Raw genomic sequence first — 15,000 nt, 5'->3', positions numbered from 1 at the left:
TTTTCAAAATTTTTAGCATCGAAGACGAAGAAAATGGAGATAGTGAAATCACGGGAAAGATTTCCGTTACATTCCAGCTCCTTGACCAAAATGAAGCATCATTTTGTAAGCAAACTTATGAAGTTGAAGTGAACGAAAGTTTAGATATCATCAAAACTTGTCGTATTCCTCAAAATGGCTACTATAGTGTCTCGTACATTGGTAGCAGCACTAAAGCTATTACCAATATGACGTATAATACTTTGCTATTTGACGTCAACGGCCTGAAACCCTCTTGCCTCTTTAATCAATACTCTAACTGCTCTCAATACGTCTCCTTGGGCAAGAAACCGATTCTTGTTTTGAAGTTTAATCTGAGCCTTTCAACCTTCAACGTTAATTTCTCGTTCACTCCAAGAAAGGAGCTATATTGGTTTGTTGTGGTCCCTATTGTTATCGCTTCTATTGCAGCTGGTATATTGGCACTTTTGTGCTATTGCCTTTATTCACGTTTCGTCCATCCTCGCATTGACAAAACATTTGAATAATAACTTTCATTAAATGGTACACAGTATAACAATAATGTCAAAAATCATACTTATAACATAATGTTCAATTGTTCAGTGAAATGCCTCTATTCCTTGCTCTATTGTTATGTTGTTGTGAATAGATTGATTATTTTTAATTAAATTATAACTTTAAATTAGTAGTGAAGGAGGGAACTGGTTGCTTGGTTTAATCTTAATAATAATAACAATAATAATTATTAATGATAATAATAATTACTTGTTTGCTGGACGACAATGATGTTCCTATAAACAATAAAGAAAATTATAATGACAGGTCAGTAAACAGCAATTCCCATCAGTGAACACAGGATATGAATATTATGACCACACATCAATAAAGATACTCTTATACATTGTGTATTTACTCTATCAAAGCATCATCTACTCTATGTTTTGTTTAAGCAATTCAGCCTCCACATTATTTCCATGCATGCATAAAATAGCTAAAACAGCTCCATTATGAAAGTGCAGTAAAATCCAAAAAGCTCATGGTATATATATTTAAATGCAAGCAATCACTAACTTCTAAGGATAAAGTGATTGTAATATTCAGCAAAGGTATACTCAATGGAATTATACTAGTATATACGCAAGCTCTTACTTCCTGTCAATCTTATATGGCTCCTTCTGTAGTAAATCTTTAATGGAGTCTCCAATATGCTGCACATCATTTACCGTGAGGCCATGGTTGTTCTTATCTTTACGTGGTGCAACGATGCTAATGATGACTGCATCGTGAGGATTGGTATCACCATCGTAAGGATGAGAGTGTGGCTTTGGAGTGAATCGAGTCACATCAGCAACACAGCAATCACTAAATGAGACCTCTCTTAGCATAATGCGACAGTTCCCTGTGGTTTTCTATTGGGAGAAAGAGAGAGAGTGATTACAGCATCATACATGCATAAGATAAGACTTTATCATGTCATGCAAGAGATTCCAATGGTATATTCATATGCAGTGACTTTACAGCCTTTAATCTCAGTACTACTAGACAGTACTTGCATAGCTTTGTTGCCTGAAATAGCCCAGGGTAATGTTCTTTTAACTTCAACAAGAAACAGAATTGGCACAATAATGCATTAGCATGCAGGCTCTTCTATACTACTTCTAAAATGCAGACCTATTACAACATATAGATGCTCATTACCTCGTGGAGATGAGGCACTAGTTGCTTGATAGCTGTTACAAGGTTCTTTGAGGTATCCTCTTTAGCAGCTGCTTTTTGATCGTCTCCTGCTTTTGAAAGCAATCCATTATTAACTGTAATATCAATGAAAGCAGTTGGCCAGTTGTCAGTCATTGCTCAGAGATTGAGGTAGAAAGATTCGATAGCTATACTAAGTTTATCCTTTATGACTAAATGTATGAACAATTCAGTAAAAGCTGCAGTCTAAATACTAGTTATAAGAAGACAAAAAACCCCCTCTTTCCTTTTAGAGAAGTTTTAATCCAATGAATGAGTAGCTTTAAAGACAACAAGCTACTACTCAAAGGCTACAATTATGAGTATAACTGTCCCTTTTCTGTCACTTCTTAGTATAATAAGGTGCTTCCCCTGGTGAACTGTCTGCTTTCGATGTTTGCTTAAGTGGCTCTTTACCGAAAGATTAGTAGTAAGCATGTACTCCTACTACATGGAATTAATGGCGGTGTTTCCCCAATCCTTGAAAACAGTACACAACTTTAATGAAGCTTCGCAGTCAGTGGAGGGAGGGAGGAGGTGTATGAGAAACAATGCAAGATATTCTGTTTGTCCAGTGTTACTATTTTTAGCTACAGCATCGGTGGGAAGAGTATGAATATTCTGAGAAATAGAAGGAGGAGTGTAAAGAAATAACAATAACAATGACACTATCATTCTATCACTACGATACAATACAATAGTACTCACTTTTATAACACAGAAGCTCTAGAGTAATCAATGTGTGTGCAAATAGAATTAAAGTATTATTTTAAATATTAAATTGACAGCTGTTTACATGCATAGTCATGCATAAACTGTACAGATGTACATGTACATGGTTTTACTACATTATGTGTATGTACATGCGTGTGTGTGTGTGTGTGTGTCTGAAAATTTCTTTCTCTAACAATAACATCAGTAATGATGCACCTTATGGTTGTAATAATTACTAAAATGCCACACAAACACAGCGGATAAACAACAACAAACAAACAATAATAATAATAATAACAACAAATAATAATAATAAGGTAAAACACGCACGCACGCGTCACTAGTTAAATCTAGAGAGCCAAGACGATGCTTTTCCTTTTGATGATAGTTCGTTGTTTAGTTCAGCGATTTTATGTTCTAGTTCCTGGTTTTTGCATTGGGCCTCTACCAGTGCGAGTTTAGTTTGTGCTAGTTCTAGTTCTACTTGTCTTAGTCTTTGCTCTGAGGATAATGAGGAGAGATGATCAGAAGTGGAGGATTCTGAACCAGGGCTGCCAAGTTTAGCCTGAGAGAGAGAGGGGGAGGGAGAGAGGAAGATGGGGAGGGAGAGAGAGGCCAAAAAGAATAAGTTTTACTTCACATCAGTTACTAAATTTTATCTTTACTTTGACTTCCAGTAGTTCTTGATGTAGCTCTTCCTTCTGTTTTTGATGGCCCTCATCCAACTGCTTATGTAGCTATCAAGTTGATCATTAATTCAAATAAAAATAACAAAGCCAGGTGCTACCAACCTGCTTGTATTCGGTGATTGCTACTTCGTGTTGCTGCCTCTCTTCTGTTAGTTGGATCATGGCTTTTTGATAAGTTGTCTTTGCCTAAAAGAAAAAAAAAAGAAAAAGAAATGGATAAAAAAAAGAAAAAAATGGTGTCAAGAGTGGGATTCGAACCCACGCCCACATACGTGGACCAGAACACTCACATAACCCGCATTACGGGCAAGGGAATTGCCTTGAGTCTGGCGCCTTAACCACTCGGCCATCCTGACACAACTACCTCTGACTGCTCAAAGATAAGTTTATAAAGCTACCTACCTGCTGCAGCTCTTCTTTAAGCTCAGAAACAAGCAAATTTGAAGAGTCCAAGGATGTTTTGTGAGCCCTGCACTCTTTACTAAGCACATCAATCCTCTCTTCAAGCTAAAGAAAAATAAAATAGAGGTATAGAGTGCATTTCTGCCTCTTTACTTTGTCCATGTCTACTCTCAGAGCCACTTTACTACCAACTAGCTCTTCAGCAAGATCATCATTCTCCCTCTGGAGTCTTAGAACATTCTCCTGAAGCAATTTATTCTCTTTCTAAAGAAAGAGAGAGAGAGAGAGGGAGAGAGAGGGGGAAGTAGCATATGATTTATATTGATAAACTTTTTCGTATGGAGATCTTTTATTATTCTTTTTACCAAAAGTCTCTTCTCTGGGTCTTCCTCTTGTGCTAGTTGCTCCAGGTAAACCTGGTAGTCCTTCTCAAGCTTCTTTAATTTCCTGAGATTAACCTAAAGGAAACAACAATAATTCAATAATAGTATGAGTATAGTATACATGTACAGTACATGCACTGTATGAACATGTACATGTACATATACATGTACATGTACATGTATATGTATACGAAAAGGATGTACATGTACATGTACAGACAAGCAGAGCTAAAATAGTATCATAAATATGTGAAGCACTCTCTCTCTCTCTCTCCCTCCCTCTCTCTCTCTCACCTTTCCATAATGAGTGGCAGTTTGAAAGAGATTTGCTACGTCTTCGTCAGTTTTATATTTCTTTGGAAGGTCCGATCTAAAGTAGCTCAAAATCCCCTCGAAATCAAGAGCCAGAAGATCCCTCTGTGCCAACTACAACAATAACATCAAAAAATAAAATTAAAAAAAATAAATACATCGGAATATGATCACACTTACTTTTAGTAGTGCTAGTGCAATTTGAAATACAATTATCACACCCTAAAAAACCCAATTAACTTCAATTAATTAACCACTCATTAATTAATCAATTATTAATAACTAGCCCCGCCCACCATACCTCGCACAGATATATATCAATAATGTGATAGACGACTTGGAGTGAGAATTTAGCTGTGAATATAGTGAGGAACCATTGAGATGCATACATGTGTGTCTCTATTGAATTATTAACAAAATGTTCGTACAACTCCCTGTGATATTCCTATGGCAAAAAACAATAATTATATCACTCCTTTATTTATTAAAAATTTGTTATGTAAAAGAGCAAATTTTTTAGCATTACACTTCTAATTTAATGGGGGCATACAGTACTATGTTGTCAAAATATTTTTCAATCGTCAAAAATTTGATAAATTTGTCACAATCCAAATTTTCTACAGCCACACATTGTACTTTCATTTATTACATGTACTATATACATGTATGTTGTCAATTTTTTTTTTTTTACTTCTAAAAGTCTGTCCAGTTGATAGAACATGAGGTGAAGTTCTTTGAAGTTGGCCTTAAATAGTTCTCTATGGCCATAATTGTACATCAGCTTTACCATTACAGCAAAGGCCTGCTCTTCTGGTATTTTCTATAGAAAGAAAAGAGAGAGAAAGATTAAATGAAAAAGATTAGAAAAAGAGAAAGAGAGAGGGAGAGAAAGAGAGAGTGAGAGAGAGAGAGAGAGAGAGAGAGAGAGAGAGAGAGAGAGAGAGAGAGAGAGGTTCCTGCCTGTAACAACAAAACTGCTGCCATGAATGAGAACCCCTGACAGTAACCAACTTCAGCATCATACACAGAATAAGCTTTACTAATCCTGTACAGTGACTCTCTTCCTTGCTCTTTGTCCTTAGAGAAGAAATCGTGACCAGTGAATGTACGTTTAATGTCCCATTTGATAACACTCTCAGTAGGTGAATCCTGTGAAAGGGAGGGGGAGAGAGAGAGGGAGAAAAAGAATGAATTATATTAGAAACTTGATACAATATTATAAGCCCAACATAGTGAACATGCATGTATGCCAGGTAACATGTTGCTAGCAAATTTTGTGGTTACTTTGATCTTATAATAAACTTTTTTCATAAATAGAAATTATAGAGCAGATTTCTATGTTTAGTCACAAGGTCAAAGTCACCACAGAAGTTGCTAACAACATGTTCCCTAGTACATATTTACAGCTTATAACTAGTGACCTACTTTAGTGCACAGTATCCTAAAAGCTTCGATAAGTTGTGGATCGTTATCAGCTCCTGACAACATTTGCCATATTTGACATCTCAAAGGACCAGGGATACCCTTATAACACGAAAAAAAATCAATTATCAATTTTATAATTTTAAACTACAAGTTTGTACTTTTCGAACGAGTTTTATCAGTTGTCTTGATCGGGTTTTCTCTCCTTTAGGTTCCCACTTGTCTCTCCCGTCCCATTTCTCTAACATGTCACTCCAGAGTTTCAATAGATTGTCGCTTAAATCTTCTTCGCTCTTGCCTCCCCAGCCACTCACCAAAATGTCGTCATCGTCGGCTAAAAGGGAAAGAAAAAGGAGAGAAAATGAGCAACAGAGAAAGAAAGAGAGAGAAATAAATTTATAGGGGAAAAGTACATGTAAATGTACATCAAATTGACAATAATAAGAAGATAAAATTGTAGTAAATAAGTTTCAGATACATTTGTAACACTTTAAAAAAAAGAATAAAATTGCATTTAAAATGTTCCGTTACATTTTTGTAACAACAATAAATTGATAAAATGGTGCATGAATACAGTGCATAAGATAATCCAGCTAGTTCTTTAATCCACAGCTGCTTAATTTGAGATTTTGCAATAAAAATACATTTGGCAGTTTTTAGATGCACATGTACATGTACATGTATATGTAATTTTGCAGTTTTTTTCAGACATGAATTACACATCCAGAAAGTCAATAACTCTAAGTAGTTTAGTATATTCCTGGATATTCTAGTACATTTTAGTGCACTTTGGTATATTTCAGTAAATCTTTTTATATTACCTTGATCACTGTCCTCGTGTTCTGGAGTGTCCTTCACTTCTTTCACTTTGTGTTTCGTCGTCTTTCTCACTAAAGGTGAGTCTTCAGATGCAACCTATCAATTATTTAATGCAACCAAAAAATTATAATAATTATTATAATTAAAAAATTTTAATTCTTAATTATTATAATTTAAAAAACAAGTACATGTACATGTACATATACATGTATAGTTTAGAACTCACCCTCCCAACTTCTGTCTTTTCTCCTCCTCTTGGTAAAGACGGCGAAGGAGATGAAGTCTCTCTTATACTTTTAAGTGATTTTATCTTGTACTGATCACTAGAAGGAACCTGGGGAGAGAGAGAGAGAGAGAAAAACACATTCAAGCTAAATTTTAAAGTGTTAAATTCATAATTAATTCTAACAATACAAGTACATGTATAATAACAATAATAATAATAATAATAATAATAATAATAATAATAATAATAATAATAATAATAATAATAATAATAATAATAATAATAATAATAATAATAATAATAATAATAATAATAATAATAATAATAATAATAATAATAATAATAATAAATTATGTTTTCATAATATTTACTTTCTCTAGTGACAGTATCATTGTTTCCACTGCCAGTTTTCGTCTTGTTAAAGTTGAAAGAAGCGAACTGAAAGTCTCACCTTTTGACATACGAACCTTCACCTCTCTAAAGTGATAATTGATAAACCAACTCTCTCTCTCTCCCTCTCTCTCTCTCTTACCTTATCATTCTGATTGGTTCACTGACTTTATGAGCTACAGCATCAACAGCAATTGTGATGAAGTGATGCTTAGCTATTGAAAGAGAGAAAGAACAGACCAATAATTGTGGAGACAGTCTTAATATTACATTTTAGAAAAATGGCTCCAAAATCACCCCCCAATTTTTATTACATTTTCTGATACATATTAATGTACTTATGCTGTGTAGAAAGTTTCAGCTGATTCCGACTTCAATTTTTTGAGTTACAGCCATTTAAAAAAAGTAGCCAAAATCTGAAAATTACCCATAGTTTTTTCCAAAAAATGGCTCAGAAATCACCCCCAATTTTTATTACATTTTCTGATACATATTGATGTACTTATGCTGTGTAGAAAGTTTGAGCTGATTCCAACTTCAATTTTTTGAGTTACAGCCATTTTTAAAAATGAGCCAAAATCTGAAAAATACCCAAGGCTATAGCCCATGGTTTTTTCCAAAAAATGGCTCCAAAATCACCACCAATTTTTATTATATTTTCTGATACATATTGATGTACTTATGCTACATAGAAAGCTTGAGCTGATTCCGACTTCAAATTTTCAAGTTATGGCCATTTTTAAAAAGTAGCCAAAATCTGAAAAGTACCCAAGGCTATAGCCCATGGTTTTTTCCAAAAAATGGCTCCAAAATCACCACCAATTTTTATTACATTTTCTGATACACATTGATGTACTTATGCTACGTAGAAAGCTTGAGCTGATTCCGACTTCAAATTTTCAAGTTACATGCATAAAAAGAAACTAGCATGTACATGTACATGCAGATGTACAGTTGTCATAAACTGACATTTAGAAGTGTCTTCATTCAGTATTGCTAGAGAAGGTAGACTAGTGTCCCAGAAACCAGAAACTGTGAATATGGAACACTCTGGAAGATTGTTAGTAGATACTTGCTGTAGAAAGAAAGAGAGAGAAAAAGAACAAGAAAGAGAGAGAGAGAGAGAGAGTACATTATAATGTGAGTATAATAGAAATGTCTTCTCTATATCTTTCTTACTGCATTGTCCAAAAGGTGTAACTTGTTCCGAGGTAAATCTTGACCTACAGCCATCAAAATCCCAAAACACCTACAGAATAAGTAGAAGATAAAAATTAAAATAATTTTACATTTACAAGTATTATGCATGTATATAAGTACTGTATAATGTTTCAATTTATCTCATAATTTCATGACTTTACTAGTATATTCAGATACATGTGCAATGTAACAATTTAAATTTTTTTTAAACTTAAAAATATGAAACACGCTTACTTTTCAAATTTCAAAGGGTTGCTGGATGGAGTCAGAACCTGTGATACGTTAAAGAGAAGCTTCTTTTTTGTATTCGAACGAAGCTTAAAGCAATCCTTGTCCATAGAGACGGAGGAGTAGTGTCCCTTGCCATCATCCTCCAGTATGTCAACCTGTATATCCAACTCATGGGAGACAGAATTGGAGTCTTTAGCTAATGCCTAAGAATAAAGAGAAAAAATATATACATGTACATATACATAAATATATAATTTATTATTTTTATTATTTAATTACATGTACATGTACATGTACATGTAGAATTCATGGATATATACATGTGCATGTACAAAAAAATCCAAAATTGAGTCTGTGTAGCACAGAAACCTTCATAATTTACTCATTATAGATAATTAAGATAAGAATCACTCATGATCTTCCATAATCAACATACATCAATAATTAATGTATTCTATGCATACAGCGAAAGTACATGTACATGTACATGTAAAAGTACATGTACATGTACATGTACGTTTACATGATTAACAAATCAAGGCGTGTCGATTACATGCACATGTACAAAATTGCGCCACATACTTTTGATTTAAAAGCTCTGCCAATAGCCTCAAATAACCTCTGACACTGAAAAAGAAGAAAAAAAATTTATCATTCACAATCACAGATGCATTTAAATGTACATACCAATTCTGGTAAATCACATCTAAAAACGTGACAATGGTAGACGCCACTTTTCTTGTGTAGGACGTTGATGGCAATACAATCGTGAAGTCCACTATCTACCTGCCCCCTGGCACAGAATAGCACATAGCGAATGAGGAAAGCTATTAGGACCTGATCAGCAGTTGGGTCTCTTAATATGATGCTACCTAAAATATCATAAATAATTATAATTATCATAATACAGACCTGTATGAACATGTACGTGTACAGTAGGTTAATACAACATTTACATCATCAATTTATCATGTACATCAATTTATTATGCATGTACATGTACATGTACTAAAATAATTTTTGGCTATTTTTATAATAATAATAATAATAATAATACATTATTATTATTATTATAAATAATTTCAATGTATGCATGTACATTGTATTTCAATAGTGAATGATTGCAATCAAAATGACACACTAGATAATACAGTACATGTACATGTAATTCAATAAATACATGTGATAGTATTTAATGAACTATCAATTTACATGTAATTAGTATAATTACAGTAAGTTATCAATACATGTACCTGTATCGGTTTACATGTACTCTCTAGAGTAAAGATATTATAATAACATTATGTTGAATTGTTGATAAAATATAGAAACAGGAAGATACTGTGTACATGTACAAGAAAGTAGCAGAATTAGATAACACATTATCATACATGTATTTACATGTGCATGTATATGCGTCCATTCTATATTAAAATGAAGAGATAAGGTCAGTTTACACTGCAAAAAGTCACTGCTATACATGTTATGACCAAAGAGCTTATAACATCAAACATAAAGTAAGATTTTTAATCTTCGAATTATGACGTACATTTATAGAAACTTTAAATATATCACAATGTATGATACAGGAAGATCCTTCATACCATTGAAGGACTGTTGAAGGTTTAAACACTCGTTTAAGCCTTCAACTGCTCAAAGTTCTCAAATTTTTACTCAAGATTGCGTTTGTTCCTTTTTGTCAATTCAAGTTGTAAAATCCATTATTATTATTATTATTATTATTATTATTATTATTATTATCATACCTGTATTGTTAGTAGGTATAGATAATGTGACTGGAATAGACTGGGCCGCCTGCTCTTTCAATATTGTCATCTTACGATTTGCTTCATTCTCACTCACAGGTGCATCGACTGTAGAGGATCCTAAATAATGCACACCCTCAAATAGGACACAAGGTACTGGCGGAGGTGACAATGGTGACAGGAGGGAGTCCGTGGGCGAGGAAGGAGCCGGTACTGGAGAGATAGGGGGGACCGTGGGTTTAGGTTTTGACGGGGTCTTGTTGGGCTCTGGTTTTGAGTCTGGTACTGGATCGGGAGAATCAGTCTCGGTTTTCGAGGAATCAGAATCCTTGGGATTGGAATCCTTGGAATCGGTGTCAAGGTTTTGAGATTCAGGTTTCGAAGCATCTTCTGATTCAGACCTGGACACTGCGGAACTCTCATTCTCAGATTTTGATTCCGTTTCCTCGGATTGAGACTCGGATTTTGAGACCGAGTCCGAGACAGAGCTGTGAGACTCAGATGACCTCTCATTGACTGTCTCTCCGGAACTCTCAGAGGGGAGGTAAGAGGAGAGGAGAGAGGAGGAGGGAGGGACAGGATCAACCTGTTTCTTCTCTTCCTCCTCCCCCTCCCCTCTCTCTGTCTCCACCCCAAACACTATTTGATAGTTGGACTCTTGAACAGGAGAATTAGCTCCCTCCTCAGTCCTTTCTTCAGTCTCTGGATGGACAGGAGGAGGTGGAGTGAGTGATACTTGATCTTCGTCAGACATTTCCCTGGGGTATTGGCCGTATCTAGTCCTTACTAGCTATACAGTAGGACCGGTAGAAGAAGAAAGACAGAAGAGTCTGTTTCTTTGGCCAAAGGAAGATTTCTTTACAGGAAAAAAGGAGAATTTGTAAACGAGCTCAGCTGTAAATACACACCCACCACCATTGACTGTAAGGGTTAAAAATAAAATTTCAAAACTTAATAACTTTTAATAAGTTAACTTTTTAATAACCAAAAGGTGTGGCTTGTAATAAAATGGCGTTCGACTGGGAGGATCATAAAAGCTACATGACCGTAAAACGGCAGAAATTGCAAGACCAACTCGAAGATGTTGAAGGAGACGGTAAAATATTTTCTGGAGTAACCATATACGTGAATGGATACACTAAACCAGACGCTGACACCCTCAAAGAGATAATCTGCAAGCATGGGGGCGGGTATAGCTACGCCCTCACGTCACGTGTCAGTCACGTGATCGCCACCAACCTCCCCACAGCAAAGATCAAAGCGCTATCCATCAACAGCAGCAAAGTATGTCACCCCGACTGGATTCTAGACAGCGTCAATGCCGGCTCCCTCTTGCCAACTGAAAAATACGAACTTTATAGCGTCTCGTCGAAATCTCAAAGAAAAATATCTTTTTCGCCTACGGCCAAAAAAGAGGCGGGGCCGGAAGACCCGCCCACAAAAAAAGATCGGAGTTTTGTGGACGAGTTTTACAGCCATTCCAGGCTGCATCATTTGTCAACGTGGGCCTCGGAGCTGAAAGAGTTCACGAGTAAAAACCTTCCTCGTGCCAAACGAAAGTTTTCAATGCTTAGTTCCGGCGAGAGTCTTAGACGATTTGGAGTAAAGGGAGTCGTACATCTTGACCTTGACTCATTTTTTGTATCAGTCGGGCTACGGGATCGGCCTGGGCTCCATGGCCAACCAGTAGCAGTGACTCATGCAAGGAACAAAGAAGGAGAAGCAGATACTACCGAAGTGGTCGGAGTCAGTCTTCATCAATCAATGTCGGATGTTGCCTCCTGCTCATACGAAGCAAGGGATTTTGGCATTCGTAACGGGATGTCGGTCGGCGAGGCTATTAATTTGTGTCCTAGTTTGACTTTCATTCCATACGAGTTTGAAAAATATCACGCTGTATCTCAGACCCTGTACGAGACTGTTATAACTTATAGTCATCTAGTGGAACCCGTGAGTTGTGACGAGGTTTTTATAGAGTTCTCCGACTATGTCACCTCCTGGGAAGAACTGGGGGATATCGTTAAGTCCTTACGGTCTGAGATTGAGGAAAAGACCGGCTGTAAAGTCTCTGCTGGTTTTTCACACAACTTGCTACTAGCTAGGCTAGCCACTCGTAAAGCTAAACCAAACGGTCAGTTTCATTTATCGGAAGAAGAAGTAGAAGGATATTTAAAAGAGACACCTGTGGCAAGTCTTCCTGGCATTGGACGAAAAATGAAAGAAGAGCTTAGTAAAATGGGAGTATCAAATTGTGGCGAATTAAGAGAAGTGTCTCTGCCTAAACTAAGGGAAGTGTTTGGTCCCAAAACAGGGTATACTCTTTATTGCTTTGCCCGTGGGATTGATAATCGCGACCTCACGACGAAAAAGGAGCGGAAATCGATATCAGTCGAGATCAATTACGGGATGAGATTTGAGCAGATATCAGAGGCAGAATCACTTTTAACGCAATTATCGGAGGAGCTTCAATCCCGAGCGCTTGATACCGGAGTACTCGGCTCTTCGATCAGCCTCAAATTGAAAATAAGACAAAAGACTGCCCCACAGGAGACAAAGAAGTATTTAGGACACGGACGATGTGATAATATATCCCGCTCACAACAACTCCACATCCCCACTAATGATAGTGGAGACATCAGCCGTGTTGCTATATCCTTATTGAAACAGCTATCACCTAATCCTTCAGATATTCGAGGCATGGGCATTGCTTTAAATAAGCTATCATCTTCTGTAAAGGGTTCTCCGGTAAAAGGAGGCAAGATGGCAGATATAAGGACACTTATGACATCATCCCCTGGTAAAAGAAGCCCTGCTAGTAAAAGATCTCTTGGAAGTGTTTTAAAATCAGAGAGAGGAGGAGAAGAAGGAGCTTCTGTTAGTGTAATGAGAGAAGAGAGAGTTGAGTATCAAAACACAGCTGCTGGTGATGGTTGTACTAGTTTTGAATCTGCAATGTTAGATTTGCCACCTGCTTCACAGTTAGATCAAAGTGTCCTTTTAGCATTGCCTTCAGATCTTCAAGAGGAAGTGTTTGACAGCTACAGCAAGAGACAAGATAAGGAAAGAGTGACACTAGAGCCTGTTTCAACTGAGCCATCGCTAGCAAACCCTCTCTTCCCTCCCTCTCTTTCTTCTCTCTCAAACGGTAACCCCGAGAGGTTTCTTAACGAAACAAGGACTCATATAAAGGCTTGGGTTGCCTTGTATCCAGCCGGTCCAAAAGAAAGAGACTCTACGATATTTATACAGTTTTTAATCTCACTTATCGACCTAAATGCATTAGAAATAGTCAGCCTCTCATTAAAATGCTTTCACAGAGTGGTTCAAAGTATAACGAATGAAAAATGGAGGGAAGCATATGCTCGTGTAGTGGCTGTGATCCAGGATGAAGTTTTAATGAGATATAATGGTCATTTATCTATTCCACCTTGATTTAATAATCATTTTCTTCCAATATTAATTTCATTATAATAGCTCCAAAATTAATTAATAATAATAATTGTTATGTTCCTGTGGGCGTGGTCATCCTTTTATTAATTGATCAATGATCAGTGAAGAGAGACACTGAAGGGAATGGATGTAATCCAGTAGTCGCTAAAGAGAAGCGAGACTGACCAATCACCAGTTATAGGCTACAGCGTGAAGGACAGAGGTGTCATTTTAACATAAGCTTCTCTCTCACGAGCCTCGAATACCTCAATAGTGAGAGACAAGGAAATATTTTGACACGATCCTTTGTATAAACGTTCTCTTCTTTATGATCTTTCTTTCTCTTTTCATAACTGTAGCTGGGGCGGTTCTTTCTTTGTCAAGTTTTTTATTCTCTAACAAAAGGAGATGTCTGGAAGTAAGGAGGAGACAGAGAGAGAGTGTGTGTGATACATATACATGTACATACTTATTAAAGTGTTATAATTATTATTATTTTATAAAATTGATCCAAAATTGTTCCTGATTTTCTGTCCCAATTATTTCTCTTTCTTGCTACTCCCTCCTAATTTTTTCCTTTTTTTCTTTTGTATCTTTCCCACTCCCACTGCTGGAGCCACTCATGTACTTGTACCTAGCTAGCTCGTTTAAGTATAGCGGGTGTGGTTTTTGATTAAATTTTACGCTACCAGTACAAGTCATGTTGGGTACCTTTGTGGTATGTTTCACAGTATGTCTTTGTCAATTTTTTGATATGAAAAGGATGAAGAGAGAGAGACAGAGAAACAGAGAGAGACAGACAGAGAGAGGAGAGAATATTCTCAGCCTTTTTATGTTTCCTTTCCTTCTTCAGACAATTAATGCAATAAATACACACGTACACACACACAGAGCTAGTTCATGCACATTATAGTTAATGTATTTTCTTTATCAACACAATCTCCTATTACAATACTCCTACAATTACACTTATATGTATTTCATATGTTGATTTCATCCTTATCCACATACAACATGTGTGTACATGTACCCCTCTAATTCCTATAGGGATTCAGTCCTTGGATGTTTGCTGATGTTATTTGTTTTTTATTGATTACGTGTGTGTATACATCTTTGTTTATGTATGATCGCTTTGCAAAACAAGTTAGGAGAGAGAGAGGGAGAAGGAGGGAAAGAGAGAGGGAGAGAGGGAGGGAGGGAGGGAGGGAGGGAGAGAGAGAGGGAGGGAGAGAGAGAGAGGGAGAGGGAGGGAGGGAGAGGGAGAGGGAGAGGGAGAGGGAGAG

At 36.4% G+C, this 15,000-nt stretch overlaps 5 protein-coding genes and 1 non-coding gene across 9 annotated transcripts in view; 3 read left to right on the top strand and 3 right to left on the bottom strand.

The window, feature by feature from the left end:
* Positions 1-669, top strand: part of LOC109582794 (uncharacterized) — a 1,545-nt gene extending 876 nt beyond the window's left edge. For both annotated transcript variants that reach the window (XM_019997752.1, XM_019997753.1), the window contains exon 3: positions 1-669. This exon is cut by the window's left edge and continues 381 nt beyond it. In XM_019997752.1, the coding sequence (XP_019853311.1) occupies positions 1-527 (527 nt within the window). In that variant the 3' untranslated portion in view covers positions 528-669.
* Positions 519-2,565, bottom strand: LOC109582795 (uncharacterized). 2 transcript variants are annotated; one of them, XM_019997755.1, is made up of 4 exons: positions 1,699-2,565; positions 1,150-1,409; positions 766-791; positions 519-719 (listed from the first exon to the last, which is right to left on the bottom strand). In XM_019997755.1, the coding sequence occupies exons 1-4, from the start codon at positions 1,849-1,851 to the stop codon at positions 715-717; spliced, it is 444 nt and encodes a 147-aa protein (XP_019853314.1). In that variant the 5' UTR covers positions 1,852-2,565; the 3' UTR covers positions 519-714. The 2 variants fall into 2 exon arrangements, with proteins under 2 accessions (XP_019853314.1, XP_019853313.1); XM_019997754.1 differs by having other exon boundaries at positions 519-791.
* A 73-nt stretch (positions 2,566-2,638) lies between these two features.
* LOC100635110 (rab GTPase-activating protein 1-like) lies at positions 2,639-11,232 on the bottom strand. Its single transcript, XM_019997750.1, has 23 exons — positions 10,289-11,232; positions 9,210-9,394; positions 9,105-9,149; positions 8,526-8,725; positions 8,271-8,340; positions 8,061-8,166; positions 7,234-7,306; positions 7,073-7,178; positions 6,702-6,809; positions 6,478-6,571; positions 5,818-5,990; positions 5,660-5,758; positions 5,195-5,383; positions 4,926-5,054; positions 4,536-4,679; positions 4,415-4,456; positions 4,217-4,348; positions 3,905-3,997; positions 3,693-3,803; positions 3,540-3,644; positions 3,240-3,323; positions 3,114-3,185; positions 2,639-3,013 (listed from the first exon to the last, which is right to left on the bottom strand). The coding sequence occupies exons 1-23, from the start codon at positions 11,040-11,042 to the stop codon at positions 2,789-2,791; spliced, it is 3,339 nt and encodes a 1,112-aa protein (XP_019853309.1). The 5' UTR covers positions 11,043-11,232; the 3' UTR covers positions 2,639-2,788.
* On the bottom strand, positions 3,375-3,493 carry Trnal-caa (transfer RNA leucine (anticodon CAA)). The gene is made up of 2 exons: positions 3,457-3,493; positions 3,375-3,420 (listed from the first exon to the last, which is right to left on the bottom strand). It is a non-coding gene; the product is annotated as a tRNA-Leu (tRNA).
* A 44-nt stretch (positions 11,233-11,276) lies between the features above and the next one.
* LOC100634986 (DNA repair protein REV1-like) lies at positions 11,277-13,761 on the top strand. The gene has a single exon (XM_003387277.2). The coding sequence runs from the start codon at positions 11,297-11,299 to the stop codon at positions 13,718-13,720; it is 2,424 nt and encodes an 807-aa protein (XP_003387325.1). The 5' UTR covers positions 11,277-11,296; the 3' UTR covers positions 13,721-13,761.
* Positions 13,762-13,836: 75 nt separating this feature from the next.
* Positions 13,837-15,000, top strand: part of LOC100634860 (rap guanine nucleotide exchange factor 1-like) — a 13,122-nt gene continuing 11,958 nt past the window's right edge. For both annotated transcript variants that reach the window (XM_019997731.1, XM_011406239.2), the window contains exons 1-2: positions 13,837-13,990; positions 14,077-14,135. In XM_019997731.1, the coding sequence (XP_019853290.1) occupies positions 14,126-14,135 (10 nt within the window). In that variant the 5' untranslated portion in view covers positions 13,837-13,990; positions 14,077-14,125. The remainder of the gene's footprint in view (positions 13,991-14,076; positions 14,136-15,000) is intronic.

Source organism: Amphimedon queenslandica, unplaced genomic scaffold (assembly GCF_000090795.2).
Source record: "Amphimedon queenslandica unplaced genomic scaffold, v1.1 AMPQUscaffold_13355, whole genome shotgun sequence".
NCBI classification, from domain to species: domain Eukaryota; kingdom Metazoa; phylum Porifera; class Demospongiae; order Haplosclerida; family Niphatidae; genus Amphimedon; species Amphimedon queenslandica.
The sequence above is the reverse complement of the archived record's forward strand: the minus strand, read 5'-3'. Positions and strand labels throughout refer to the sequence as shown.

Bases quoted from the DNA above. Each gene is read 5' to 3' on its own strand.
- LOC100635110 (XM_019997750.1), bottom strand. From the start codon at position 11,042: ATGTCTGACGAAGATCAAGTATCACTCACTCCACCTCCTCCTGTCCAT. The intron at 9,395-10,288 runs GTATGATAATAA...ATGATATTTTAG, and splicing joins TATACCTACTAACAATACAG to GTAGCATCATATTAAGAGAC. The intron at 5,991-6,477 runs GTAATATAAAAA...TTTCCCTTTTAG, and splicing joins ACACGAGGACAGTGATCAAG to CCGACGATGACGACATTTTG.
- LOC100634986 (XM_003387277.2), top strand. From the start codon at position 11,297: ATGGCGTTCGACTGGGAGGATCATAAAAGCTACATGACCGTAAAACGG.
- LOC109582795 (XM_019997754.1), bottom strand. From the start codon at position 1,851: ATGACTGACAACTGGCCAACTGCTTTCATTGATATTACAGTTAATAAT. The intron at 1,410-1,698 runs GTAATGAGCATC...TTCTCCCAATAG, and splicing joins TAGTGCCTCATCTCCACGAG to AAAACCACAGGGAACTGTCG. The intron at 792-1,149 runs GTAAGAGCTTGC...TATTGTTTATAG, and splicing joins CCATATAAGATTGACAGGAA to GAACATCATTGTCGTCCAGC.